Here is a 15,823-nt window from a genome sequence, read left to right as displayed (position 1 = left end):
ATTTTAAATGTTATTTTTAGCATATGACAAATATTTGGAAAATTGCCATTTTGGTGAACAAGTTCAATTAAAGGCAAACGCGAGTTTCCTATCACAAAATAAAGAATATTTTATAATGCAACTGCGTTTTGATAAGACACGCGCATGATCTAAATGCAAAAATATAATACACGTTACGTTAGTTGATAGTAAGAAATTATCAACGCTGTTTGAAAAATTAAAAAGCACACGAAGGGTTCGTTTGTGCGACTTCAATAAAAAAATGACAGAAGACTTAATTTAAGCGATCGCGGTTGGTAAGAAGTGGGGAAAACTATTGCAAGAATTCAAACACCCGGTCCAATTATGTCGTTATTTACCGTAAATATAAAAAGCCCGAACAAACAATTACACTCAAATGTACTTAGAAACCAGATACATGATATCTTATTTGACTTTAAAGATTACGTGTGCAATAAGACCTTTGAATACGTGTGCAATAAGACTTTTGAATACTTATTTATCATAAAATCAGCCTCTTAGCTTTACACAAGATCACACCGGAAGTGCAACACATGTCTGACACCAGTATAAAATCAAACACGAACGTTTGCTATGCCATCAAAATTAACCCATACAAATATTATAAAATGTATTGACGAGTTTAACATTGGTGTGAAGCCACGAACTTTTACAGCCTACGTAAGGGAATGGATGAATATTCCATCGACCGACCAACCGACCAACCGACCGACCGACCGACACACAGCCAGCCAGCCGGCCGGCCAGCCAGCCAGCCAGCCAGCCAGCAAGACAGACAGACAGACTCAATGTTGTTTTAAAACATCGTATCGAAACATGGAAAGTATTAAGATTGACAGAAGGTTGATTATACGTATGCAAATCCTCCAGTATCCAACATTTACAAGCCAATTGATTTTATATTGTTTCATTTTTTTAAAGCGTTCAAACATTGTTGACATTATTATGCTATTTGATTTTAGTTCAAATCTTTTTATTTCATGTTAGCCCAGGGACCTATACAAACATGTATAGGTTCGTGATTAGCTCGATTGCATCGAAAGCCTTCGGTTTATTGAATTGCTCTAGAGTCCGTTTCGTAGGTACAACCAGTGCTTAGTGTCTTTGGGATTTAAAGAATGCTACCACAGTGGGGATCGAACCCGTTACCTCCCGGTCAGTAGACAGACACTATCCACTACGCCACGGGGGTTGGGGTGGGGTGGAGGGCTGCGACGAAGCTGTACAGTGGCCACCCTCTTAACTACATAAGACCTCCAATGCTGCTGCATCGGCATTCAGCTGATATGAAGGATACTGACATAAATGATACTTATCAACCAAGAATGTAGTGACTGTTCGATTGATATTAACTGTTCAATGATTTTAAGTGAAATAAATTCTTTTTTTTGTCATGTTATGACATTTTTATATATTCATATATAGTGATAATACGCGTTCAATGATCCTTAATGGATGAAGTCAGACAAAATGTTTAGGAGATGTTATAGTTATATTAAGATTATTAGTTTGTAAATATGTAAAGTTCTCACGGAATCTATTGATCTATAATCGAGAAATTATGAAAGATGTGCCAGTAAGTGTTGCATTAGAAGTGCATTTCAGTAAGATCTACCGGCTTCAAAATTATAAAATACCTTTTATTATATCTGAATTGATGAATATGATTTTAAAAATGAAATTTACCTCCCCAAATTAGCACCTTTGGGCCATTTTGCCATCTTGCTCTCATAGTAATTTTTACTTATTAAAAGATGCAAAACACATACACACAGGCACCCCTCACACAAATACGCACGTAAACTCTATTTATGCATTTGCAAATTAAACAGCTAAACAGCTTGTCATACCGCATAAAGCCCGCTAATTGAATTTTAAAGCGACCATAGACCGGAGATATATGTAATAATATACCTAGCTTCCGGGTTGTTGTCGCAAAAACGTACAAGCGGGCGAGACACTCGAGATGTCAAACGAGTTGCGCGGATAGTGCTCAAGATTATCGGAACATTCATAATTTTAGATATTATTGTTCGCGGTGATTTTATTTGGGATATTAACACTGCTGCCAGGACAGGAAATGCACACATATTGATGATCGATTAAAATAAAATACGATAGAAAGAGAATCATTTAGTGCGCTAAAACAATTCAAGCATGAGTGTTGTACTTGATATTGTTAAAATATAATACAAAAGCTTTACACATGTGGTAGAGTTTGTTTTTAATTGGATTATCTTATTTTGCATTTTCATCCGGAGGAAAACGTGTGTTATAAACCACTGAACATGTAACTACGGTTTCGTGTCCCGCGGATGATATATCATCGTACATTGTACATGTTAGATTAAACCTGGAGGGAATAAGCTACATACCTTATCAGGTAACACGTTTAAAATTTATTCTTCTCCACTTAACATGCAAAACACATATCCAGCTGTTATCAGTATTATCGGACAGATATCATGTTACCTATATATGACATGCTGTAAAGACATTTCAATACATACGCAATAAATCAGTTCGAAAGCAGCCGCTTTTCGCCTCGTCTAAGCAGCAAACATGATTACATTATTAATAAACATTAAAAATCATATGAGTCGTGTTCTGAGAAAACTGGGTTTAATGCATGTGCTTAAAGTGTCGTCCCAGATTAGCGAAAGCAGTCCGCACAGGCTAACCAGGGACGACACTTTCCGCCTTAAGTGGATTTTCGTGTAGAAGATACCAACTTTAAACGAAAAATACCATAAAAGCGGACTGCACAGGCTAATCTGGGACATTACTCTACGCACATTCATTAAGCTCAGTTTTCTCAGAACGCGACTCATTAACATGTAGTATGTATTGAAATGAAAATCTTCATACAAGTATTTTAGAAAATAGGTAATTTAATGTTTTCTTTACAAGTGTAAAGCATGTCGTTGCCAATCCAAACTACAATGTACAACTATTTGGTTACTTTCCTTTGCATTCATGTTTTCGAGTTTATTTCGCCTTATTGGTGCAAAAAGGTACCATGTGCCTTCTAATTTCAATGTCACATGGTACATTTTGGCAACAATGTGGCGTAAATTTAGTTTGTTTAAATTCTTGTACAAGTACATATAAGCTCCCTGTATACTTCTTCATAGAATATATTAACGTGAGTCTAGAGATGCGTATGGCTTGCTTAGGATATTTCACTGACCGCAGAGAAACTCAACTGAGTCTTCTGTGAGTCCGAAGATACTGGCATTAGTTCGGAAATAGTTCTCTGAGATACTTTTATCTGTCCATAGATTAGGTGCATCCAGAGATACATCATTGAGTTCAGAGATACATATTTTATTCCAGAGATATGTCAATCAGTCCACTTATGCGATTCCAGAGATACTTTTATCAGTCCATAGATTTTGTATGTGAATCCCGAGATACTTATTTGAGTTCAGAGATTATTCTACAGATATATCAATGGGACCATATTAACGTATGTGAGTCTAGTGAAACTTCTATCAATCCATAGATTTTAACGTGAGTCCAGAGATAGTTCTTCGAGTCTTCTATATATATTATTTGAGTCTAAAAATACTTTGATAAGGCTAGAAAAGTCCGTGGGTCCATATATTACAATATTGCGTGTAGATAAAAGTAGATTTAAATCTGTAAATGTATATATAATTATGTGAGTCTAGAGATATCAGTTAACATCTAGATATACTTCTATCATTCCGTGTGAGATAAGCGATACCTCTTTAAGTCTACCTTTAATTCTCCTATAAAGCTCTATATATTTATGTACATGCGTATGTAGAGGTAATTTAACAGTCTACAGACACTAGTCCAACTTGTTGACGCTCTCAAATATTAAGCTACTTTTTTATATTGGTAGTATTTGGGGCATTTAGCCCATATAAAAATATATAAAAATTCTTTGCGCGTCTTATAAATAAGACTATACAGACACGTGCTTTGAGTATGGAAACATTCTTCTTTCTCGAACGAGTCAATAATTATTTACTTTTGTGAGTTCGTGTGTGTGTAGAGATAAATTTGAACCTAGAAATGCTGTTGATGTTTTTCATAGTATCTATGAATACTTCAGTGAGTTTACATGTACGTTTTGCGACTAGACAAGAGATACACGTATACTTGTAAAGAAATATGAGATTGGTAAAGTCCTGTGTATCAATGATTTATGAATGCGTATGAGATGGTTTCGTAAGCCTAAGGACAAGTTTAGCAATATAGAATTTGTATTTCCGTGTGTCTATAGGTGCACGTGCCAACATTTTTGTACGTATGTTATTATGAAGAACCTGATATCGGTCTTGTAGAACTTATTTCGCCCAATTGTTGCAGAAGGGTACCGTGTGTTGTTGGAATTCAATAGCACATGGTGTCTTTTGGTGCCTTTTTGCACCAATAGGGCGATTTAGTCTCGAACATAATTATAAACCAAGTTGTTTTGAAAGTACTTTATTTTGTCTCAATGCAATTTAGCCATTTAAGGGATTATTTTATTTTATAGAGATAAATCAATAAGTCTATAATTACTTGTATCGTTGTACTGCTACTTGTAATTTTGGAGTTACACTTGTTGTTGTTGAGGTTTCTTAGTGAAACGAATCCGAATGCAGTAAAGGTATACTTTTATAAAAATTGAACTTCTTTTATGCGCTGAAATAGGTCATCAATGCTTTGCAACGTCGATCATTCTTTGTAACACATCCTTATACTTAAACGCTGGGACAAATTTGAATAGCATGAACGTGTTAAATAAAGAAATTACCTGCGATTTCATGCTCAATAACTACAATACTTCCTGATCAAAACCACGTTTTTCTTGTATTAAACATGCCCACCCTTATGATCTTATCTTCAATTCAATCGGTCCGTAAAATTGCTAAATGATGACAAAAACCCCCTCCGCGTATCAAGTTGCATTTTCGATTGGGACCATTTTGTGATTTTATTTAAATTAAATTTATTATTAGATGTACACATACTTGTTTTCAATGATACTTTCGGTTGCTTGTTACTTGACCAAACATACATGTGGTTGGTAAGCAAGGATTATTGTTTATTATCTTTTAAGATTATTTTGCACAATACATGTGAAAAAAACATTCCATGGTATGCATACTTTTTTTTGTAAACGCGTAATATCGTATTCAAACTAAACACTTATTCTGCATAACAACTAAATTATAATTGAAAAACCGTACCTAAAAATCAAACAAACGTGTTCGAGGGACTAGGCATTTTTATGGTAGGTCGGGATACCAGAAAAACGCATATTTGTAACCCTAACTCTATTTATGCACTTACTGACGACATAATGTTAACATGAGCCGTGGTCCGTGAAAAGGAGGTTTAATGCATGTGCGGTAAGTGTCGTCCCTGATAAGCCATACAAATTTTATTAATAAATTGACCCCATGTAGTAACAGTCTACATGCACTGAAACCACTATCGTGGGCTATCGTAACCAAAACTCGGGTCTGCGTGACCGTAGTGTATGCCACGAGTCAGTTGAACACGTTTAAAAATGTCGTAGCTTAGAATGCAATACAGAGATTCTCCAAGAATCACACAACTGCCTGTACGAATGTGGTCACGAACGCTTGACAATTGATTTCTGAACTGCGGGACATCGTATCCTAAATCGTAACGGTGTAAGAGCCATGGCTGTAAGAAGACTTAATTGATGAAATTATTATGTAATAACTCAGCCCTTTCTCACATAAGAAGCAAAGTGAAAATGGCTTTTGCAACCAGCATACAACCAGAACAGCCTGAGAGTACTCGCAGTCTGTTCAGATTTTATGTTGTTTGCTGTTCATCAGTAACTAAGGGTTGGAAATGAAGCCTTTAAACGAATGAACAAACTAATTATAAGGGGGGTAAGAGAGCTTTATTACTAAATCAAAAACTAACTACAGCTCCGTAATGTGTGGTTTGGCAATGCTAACACACATATCATGCGGTGAATATGCAGCTTACAAGTGAAAAACACAACACAATAGTTTAACTTTTGTTTAATTGTATTTAATTATTTAGAAAAGTAAATTGCTAACTTTATTTCAAAGTCAGCGTATACGCCGACTACATTTTTAAAAGACATTTATTGTTATAAATATATTTAATAAAATATATTTAGTTGTTTTCGGTTTTAGCGATTATAAAGCATTTTCGAGGTTGCCTTGTACTAACCTTCTACTTTTGCGTTGCTAGCACCCGTAAATACAAAAGATCGCCGCTATCTGTTGAGAACCAAAGAACGTTTTCCAGAAATACCCGCTGTAGTAGCATGAACGAGGTTATGAAACAGGTCATTCGTATTATTATTATAAATTGTTTGTTATATTCGGGTTTAGCGATTATGAAACATTTTTTTTTGTTTTTGTCTATCGTATCGCTGAAGTTATTGTTGAACTTATGTTCAACGTTTTATAAATTGAGAATATAAATAAGCGTCAACTTTTGCCCGAATCTCTCAATTTACGACCTGTACTACGTCAGTGAGTTGTATGTGAGAGCGTAACCTATTGCGTTGTTATAACCCGTAAACTTTCCTCTGTTTATCGACAGGCTCATCTATTAATAGCCTCATATCATGAATGCCAAAAAAACACCCGCGAAAAAAGAACCACGTGACCAAATAGGACGCTAAACGCAAATACCATGCGACTACGACTTTTATTATGTAAGAACGCTCCGCAATTTCTTTCAAGTCGGAGCCTTGTGATTGCTATTACGTAAAATTGACCTCTAACTGAAGTAGGCAAAGGAAACGCAGCACCCAATTGACCCATTCCTTCTATGTGCGAAGGCAGATTGAATTTTACTAATGTATGGTTTGCCTATTTTAACACACATTATAATGCGGTCAATATGCGGCTAACAAGTAAAAAACACTATAATTAAACTTTTGTTTTAAATTAAGTTATTTAGAAACCAAAATTCCAAACCTTATTTCAAAACAGCAAGACTACATGTTTTAGAGAATATTCTTGTTATATTTAAATGTTTTTAACAGTTTCAGCGATAATGAAACATTTTTTATGTTGTCTATCGTATCCCTGTAATAATTGTTGAACTCGTGGTCAACGTATTATTAATTGAGACCTGAGAATATAAACAAGCGTAACCTTATACTAGTGCGTTATTCTCACCCGGACTCCCCTTTGTGTATCGCCAGCCGCAGAGTTATGAATGAGATGAGCGAAAATACTACGTCACGCAGACGCAGCAGATAGTGGACTATTATAATCATTCATAAACAATCTCCTCCGTGACACGTACAATTCGATCATCGTTTTTTTATATTCTTTTCTATAAAACACCATTCGAAACTATTGCATTTAACACGATATTAATATAATGTTTCCATTTGTGAATAAACAAAATTGGAGAACTCAAACCTCTTGCATAAATTATACAACTCTTTCTTGCGCGTAGTAAGCGGGAATTGGGTTAATCATACCTAGGCCGTACCGACCTGAATTCTACACTAAGCACTTTAGACGGTCGCTAAAGCGACCATCTAAAAACGCATCAAAGAAACCATCATGATAAGGCGCACAAAGCCAATAGATAATGGCCATACAAAAGAACCTTATCGTTGTTGCACTTAAATGAAATGTTCCCCATTCCCCCCCCTGAAGCAATTAAGAAAGTAAAGCCCCCTCAATGGTCCGGCTGGGAGGGAGGGTGGGTTAAAAACATCTTGCGTTCTGCACAGACGCGCATTCATTAATGACCTGTGTGCAAAGGCGGGCTGATAAGCAGGAAACCCACGTGACCCAGCTAGGGGCCCAGAAGGGGCAGCGCAGCATTGCTCATTCGTCTAAATACAATTAAGTAGCTTAATTACACTTAAACGAATTAACAAACTAACTATAAAGGGGGTAAGAGAGCTTTATTACTAAATCAAAAACTAACTACAGCTCCGTAAAACTAATGTTGAAAAGCGCGCCTGGTATGAAAATACAACCAAAGACAATAATAAGCGTAATTAAATATGTGCAAAAAACGCGCAATACAAATAAACAACATGAGAAATTCAGAAAAACAACAACATAAAATTGACGCATTTGAACTGCATCGGTACACAAAGCATTAATATACATAAAAGATATATGCCAATAAATGTTATATATAAAAACGCATCAAAGAAACCATCATGATAAGGCGCACAAAGCCAATAGATAATGGCCATACAAAAGAACCTTATCGTTGCACTTAAATGATATGTTCCCAATCAGTAACTAAGGGTTGGAAATGAAGACTTTAAAACTTGAATATAGTAAGAAATGTCTGTAATTAAATTTAACTTTTTAAGGGACTACAAATACGTCAAAATACGTACTGGTAAAGGGTTAAAGAAAAAACAAACGCATATGATTGTAAGAGTAAGTGATAACCTAAACTCGCTTTATGCTAATTATAATATGTTAACGGGATAACATGTTTTATTGCAAGTGATTTTTTGTTCATTGGACCACTGAACTAATTATTCATCGGCTCACGTTTAAAGTAAAATACGCCAAAGTTTATTTACCGAATCCGAAAAAGAGGAACATCGATTTTACTTCCTAAATGTTGATATAATAATGTCGACGAAGTGTCTTAAAGGGACCTTTTCACGTAGGTTTTGGTAAATTGACAAAATAAAAAAAAAGTTTCGGATTCGCAAATTTTCGTTGTAGTTATGATATTTGTTAGGAAACAGTAATACTGAACATTTACCGTTGTGATCAAATTATAAAGCGTTGCAACACGAAACGATTGAATAATTTGGAGAGTTCTGTTGTTTTTATATTTGGTGACACAAAGGGGATTGCTCGTATGAAGTATAAAATTCATAACATAACCCAATCTATGAGCACGGATGGCCGAGTGGTCTAAGCGATAGACTTTTACGCCAGGGTTCAGTGGTTCGAGCCCAGTCGAGGGTTACTTTTTCTTTCTTTAATTTCGTACTTGTTCTTTACTTGAGCCTTTTAGATCCAATGTTTACATTTATCAATATAAAGCATTTACTGACAAACTTTAATACATGCCAAAATCTGTGAAAGGGTCCCTTAAAATACGTTTAATGAAGTTTGTATTCGATTTTATACATTTTTGGTCTTGTATTTATTTTGGTCTTCGGTGATTTACCAGTATATGACAGGTGTTTCGTCATTCTTTAAAAATATGACTTTTTTTAGAAAAAAATATGTCGCAGGCTTCAGAAGAAAACAACATTATGTTTCGGCGAGCAATAATGCAGCTCAAATTCTAACACACCCTCGATCTGTATGAAACCTAATAATACGATACGTATGCACTATAACAATACCGATAGCAAGCAATACGATATGTATGAAACTAATGCGTGGGGCAAATACCGGGTCTTAACGACAACGACATTACGAAATAGGATTAAATCGTACGTTTCTCGTTCGTCTGTATACTCGTACAAGTATTCTTTATGTTATATACGAATGTTAGGTTTCCCTTTCTGATTCGTGTAAATTGAAATGATGATACTTACACTTGTATAAAGCAACTATCATTTATTAATTCAAGAACAGCCTTATCAGCCGAAATAATATGCAATTCGTCGTATAAAAGAACAGGTTCCATAATTGGTGAAGTATTCAAGCATATTACGTTTCATTTACACACAAGAGCACACAAACATATCATTAAAAAATTAAAAATACAATAAATAAACCCGATACACGGAAAGAGGTTCACATTAAAGACCAAAATATATATACTTCCTCGGTATGTTTATGATGTTAGATGTATATAATGGATCACACTATTATCACGCCAACAACCGAAGGCAAAAAAAGACGTACCCAGTGTGTAAAGCACAACAGTTTAAATTTAAATACAAATTATTTTGAGAACACAATTTGGACATGATAAACGGACTGAGCCTTAAGCGTGTTGAAATTACCCGCGTCTTATTAACGTTCTTAATTTATTTCAGGTAAGTGTATTATAATTGTATAATTCGGTTATTCAACTTGTTAAATTGTGTAATTAACATTTACAAAGAAGTTCATATCGATGCACTAAATAGCTTAACATATTAACTTTTGAAACGAGTACGTTTCAAAGGTTTCAAACGGATCAACGTTCTTATTTAAAACGTATATATGAAGTAAATTAAAAAGTATCTTTACTATTCAAGCAAACATTATTGGATATATTTATTTAATTATATCAGACAGACAGACAGACAGACAGACAGACAGACACTTTATTTAGACTTATACCAAAGTACATCGTCTTAATACACAAATATACATGTACACATATATCGTGCAAATGTTATTACTTTTCCAACCAGGTACCTTTAAAGATAAAGACTCGCCGTGTTCTTTGTAAAATCAAAATGTTACGTCGAGTGCACACAACGTTTGATCGTAACGTCAACATAACGTTGACAGTGAACACGGTAAAATCAATCTCGAAATGTTTCCGCCGTCAAAAATATACCCCTAGAGGGAAATCGCGCGTTGATTAATCATGCGTTTAGCAAGAAGACGAAGTTTAATGAACGTTACATTTGAACGCCGTGATCTACACGTTTCTGTCGACGTAATCATCATAAATTATTATCAATTAAACATTAAGAAAGTAGGTTGACACATATAACGGGTGTTGTTACTTTTTCTGCTGAAGCAGTAACTACTACTTCTATTTTAGACTACTGCTGCAACATCAGCTACTAATATAGCCATATATTTCACTAGTAGTGGTAGTATTAGTAGTGGTAGTAGTAGTAGTAGTATTAGTAGTAGTAGTAGTAGTAGTAGTAGTAGTAGTAGTAGTAGTAGTAGTAGTAGTAGTAGTAGTAGTAGTGTAGTAGTAGCAGCAGTAGTAGTAGTAGTAGTAGCAGCAGCAGCAGCCAAAGCAGCAACAGCAGCAGCAGTTGCAGTAGTAGTAGTAGTAGTAATAGTAGTTGTAGTCGTCGGTGTCGTTGTCGTAGCCGTAGTAGTAGTCGTAGTAGTCGTAGTAGAAGTAGCAGTAGCAGCAGCAGTAGCAGTAGCAATAGTAGTGGTAGTAGTAGTAATAGTGGTAGTAGTGGTAGTAGTAGTAGTAGTAGTAGCAGTAGAAGCAATAGTACTAGCAGTTCCACTACTGCTATCACTACCACCACCACCATGACCGTCATCACCACAACCACCACCACTGCAATCACCGCCACCACCACCACCACTACCGCCGTCACCGCCGCCATCACAACTACCACTACATCTCCTGCTACCACTTTTACTACTTCTACAACAATCACAAATATTACCATTACAACAATAACTACAATTACGTCCTGCTACAAAAAAATAGTACAGCTTCAACGAGTCTTTATGGAAAATAGTCATTATAATGACCTTGACCTTCACGTGAACTCAGCTTTATCTTATACCTTAATTCAATAAACGCCCTAGCAGGGATACGCCTAATATCTGATAATAATTGAACCCCGTATGAGTTTCTGATACATTTTACGTTCAAGTCTCTTTACCAATGATGATTTCCCATCCAAAGTAAATTCTTATTTGTTAAGGCCCAACATTCATAAATACTCGATTGTGTACGAGTCGCTGGTGTAACTTAAATTATGAATCCGGATCATATTAAGCTATGATAATTCAATATAAATATAAACAGAAGCAAACTATAGGTAAGGATGGAAATACGTAAACAAATTTCTTCGTTGGTTATTTTCATGACTATGAAATATTGGTTTTCCTATTATCAAGATCAAAAAACGTGTTTACTGTTTCGCAAAAATGAGGATGACACAAATGAGTCGACTTAAAATACAACAACAAATTACAACACTGTACAAAATGACCTATAATATTTAAACTGTTTTTGTGTGAAAGATGATGGAGATATCAATTGGGGGAATCTTTTATGGTGTTTTTTTTATAACTGACTGACCTTTTTATCATTTGTGGTTAGATACGTTTATCATAAGACGCATCCATGTATAGATATTCAGATTGAATCTGTTCAAATACTAATACACGTTTCTACTTACAGATTTATTTAACTTATCAGGAAGTATTAGTATAGTAACTCGAGTCTCTATTAAAACCATTAAAGGGAACTGTTCACAGATTTTGGCTTGTATTGAAGTTTGCCAATAAATGATTTTTATTGATAAATGTAAACATTGGATCTAACATTAAATAAAGAAAGAAAAGTAACCCTCAACTGGGGTCGAACCACTGACCCCTGGAGTAAAAGTATAACGCTTAGACCACTCGGGCATCCGTTCTCAAGCAATGAGTGATGTATGTTATACTTTATATAAGCAATCCTCGTAGTATCACAAAATATAACGACAACAACAGAACTCTCCAAATTATTCAATCATTTCGCGTTTGCTACGCTAAAAATTTCAGGTTCTTAAATCGGCATAAGATTCATATGATGGATATTTTAGAGCACAGGTGGTTGGCGTGTTGCTACGATAATAATCAGTAAAAACATCATTTTGAATGAAAAATAGTCAAATTATAACAAAATATCAAGTTCTATGAAAAAAATTCACTATCAAATATGTATATATAACAAGGTATTCAACTCAAAATGACCCGAAAATATGGTGCTTTGCTTTGAACAGATCGTCGATGAGTAGGTCACGCGAGTTGTGTATCGTGTTATTTCTTAAAATTTGACCCAGCAATTGTAAAAATATGGCAAGATATGTAAATTTCCAGAAAGGAAATTTATTTCTCCGTTTAATAAGACCGAGTCCATGGAAATCGCAGCACAATTGATAATGGCTGTTCAAAGCGATGCACTCTATTTACTGGTCATTTTGAGTTGAATACCTCAAAGACCCTGATCAGTCCGCACAGGCTAATCAGGGACGACACTTTCCGCTTTTATGGTATTTTTAGTTTAAATAAAGTCCCTTCTTACCGAAAATCAAATTTAAGCGGAAAGTGTCGTCCCTGAGTAGCCTGTGCGAACTGCTGGGGCTAATCTGGGACGACGCTTTACGCACATGCATTATGCCCAGTTTTCTCAGAACACGACTCATATAGATATTCAGCCATGAATCTGTTCAAATACTTGTTAACGTTTCGGCTTACAGATATATTTAACTAATCAGGAAGTATTAGTATTGTAACTCCAGTCTATTTTAACACCATTCAAACATATGTTACGCTGTACTCTATAGGTATTTGTTTTATGTGATTTTTTTACTTATTTTAATACCGAATTTTAAGAGTCTACAACTCGAAGCATAAAAGTTTTGTTCTTTATTAATGTTTTTAAGTTGATTCTATTCTATAAAACACTTTTGAGCAAACACACACAGCAAAATGAACACCTGACGAGTACGTTTCATAGTCAATGTACAATGTATATAAGTGCTTTTTACATATGCACCGGTACAATGAAAACACGTGCTAGCTCGTCTTCAATTCAAACATGTATTAAACAGGAAACTATTATATTGCAAGGTTATGTGATTGCTACTGATGAAAAACCCCTAAAAGATCAGTTTCGTCGATATTACTCAGTAGAAACGATATGCTAGCGGCTCAAATCTCATAGAAGGAATGTTTGAAATGCTTGAATTGCATCCTTACGTATGTGACTAACATCACCCAATATGGTGACCAGCATCTGCATGGCGATCATTTCTTTGATGTTGATAACACCTGACAATGACTAACATGTACGCAAGAAGCACGTTGGCATCATCATCATTATAAGCAACATCAGACGCAACATTAGCAGCCGCATCATATTCATCATCACCACTACCATTATTATCAACCACACCAACTTTATAATCATCTCAATCATCATCACCATCATCATTCTCATCATCATCATCATCATCATCATCATCATCATCATCATCATCATCATCATCATCATCATCATCGTCGTCGTCGTCGTCGTCATCATCATCATCATCATTATCATCATCATCATCATCATCATCCTCATCATCATCACCATCATCGTCATCATCATCATCACCACCATCACCATCATAATCATCATCATTATCATCATCTTCTTCTTCTTCAATTTCTTCTTCCTCCTCGTCGTCCTTGTCACTATTCGCCTGTTTTTTGTCTTTCTTCACCAGCAACTTTGAAAACTTCAAACAAAGTTTAAACTATTGTTTTATAAATTCTGACATGCTTTCAGTGATACAGACGATGATGGATACTATAGCCTAAAGTCGGTTTCAGCAACTTTATACGTATAGAATGGCGGACCTGTTTACGCTTGACTCCTCCCATAATTTTGGCATCTACACAAAGTCCGGGAAGAGGTCCATTTTTCAGGTAAGTTTCGGTGTTTCATCATAAACCATTTATTCAACATGCGTTTGCTTACTGATATTGAAGGATAATCAATGGTCAAAGGCAACAGGATTGTTATTTTTTAAATTCTTGCCTTTTTTGTTTGTCGCAATAAGACGATCTGGTAAAATCTAGATAACAAAGAAATAACCAATTTGTATTATTTTTGTGCAAATTAATTTTCAAGGTCAAACCGACTTTTGATGATAGGATCGGATTTATTTAGCAGTACTAGTGCTGTAAGAAGTGTTGTTGTTAGCCGAAACTTATTTTTTTAATTTGGCGTTTGATCCCCGAAAATTACGCGTTGCCTTAATGTAAAAATAAGGAAAATTAAGCGTCAAAAAATGTTGATTACTAATGATGCCGTAAACTGATATTTAATTTTGTTTGCAGATCGATTTCCAAGACAAGAAGATAAGCGTGATAGAGCGCGGCAAAATTGGCAAAGCATACGACTTTCACAGTGTGGAAAACTACGACTCAGAAGTATGGGGCTTTGAATGATGATATTATTTTAATATTAAATAAGTGATTTCACGAGGGTACTTTAAACATGTATATCCTATGTTTTACATATTAAAATCATTTAAATACGAAGTTTCTGAATCAGTTTATTATCATCCTCATGTGTATTAAGAGGACTCCGATTGAAACCCTACATATGTACAAATAGAAGTACATGTAGTTCTCTTTTATCGAAGTTTATATATTTTCCTCAGGACAGTCTCCATATTGTCATACGTTTTCGTGGCAACAAGACGTTTGAGTTCGACGCAGACACAGCAGAAGAGAAATATACAATATGTCGTCTGCTGGGAATGATCCTAGCTCCGGACCCTGCGGATTCAGATAGTTAGTTTCGAATATCTCGCTATAGGGAAATAGTTAATTATGATTAATTAATAGTTTATTTAAATAATTATTTTGAATTAATTGTAGTTAGTTAATATTTTAGTTAAATAATTATTTGAAAGTTTCTTATAATATTTTTTTTATAAAGAACATATTTCAAACGTGTCGTCTGTCTTCAGTCATAAGGCGGGAAAAGGGATCGAATGGCTCACTCAGCACGACGAAACAGGTGATCAAAGAGGGACACGTGGACAAGAAGGGGAACACAAAGATACCAACGTGGTCCAAGTAAACATATATGTTATTATATTCCTTTCGTTTATGTTTGTTTATCACTGCGGTTCATAAATATATATTTTTTATTTTATTCAAGTTTGTCTGAAAACATTATCAGATAAAACTAGTTCGAAGATTTTCAAAAAGAGCTGTGAATGGACTGTAAATCCACGAGTATAAAATATCGACGTAGCGGTGATCAGAAAATATGATTTGTTTGCACAAGGTAGCAAAACTGAAATATCCACTCTAAACTGTTATACTGGGCCCTTGTCACCGAAATACAAACATAAAGATAACGCTGGTGTTGCAACGGAAATAAATCAAACCACGTGTAG

The 15,823-nt window shown here is 35.1% G+C and overlaps 1 protein-coding gene across 1 annotated transcript in view; it reads left to right on the top strand.

Annotated features, from left to right (window-relative positions):
• Positions 1-1,950: 1,950 nt before the first annotated feature.
• Positions 1,951-15,823, top strand: part of LOC127844082 (delphilin-like) — a 54,285-nt gene continuing 40,412 nt past the window's right edge. The window contains exons 1-5 of the mRNA XM_052374051.1: positions 1,951-2,404; positions 14,197-14,336; positions 14,751-14,843; positions 15,077-15,209; positions 15,389-15,497. Of these exons, the coding sequence (XP_052230011.1) occupies positions 14,259-14,336; positions 14,751-14,843; positions 15,077-15,209; positions 15,389-15,497 (413 nt within the window). The 5' untranslated portion in view covers positions 1,951-2,404; positions 14,197-14,258. The remainder of the gene's footprint in view (positions 2,405-14,196; positions 14,337-14,750; positions 14,844-15,076; positions 15,210-15,388; positions 15,498-15,823) is intronic.

This window comes from Dreissena polymorpha, chromosome 9, assembly GCF_020536995.1.
Source record: "Dreissena polymorpha isolate Duluth1 chromosome 9, UMN_Dpol_1.0, whole genome shotgun sequence".
Classification (NCBI taxonomy): domain Eukaryota; kingdom Metazoa; phylum Mollusca; class Bivalvia; order Myida; family Dreissenidae; genus Dreissena; species Dreissena polymorpha.
This window is presented reverse-complemented; position numbering and strand designations above follow the sequence as displayed.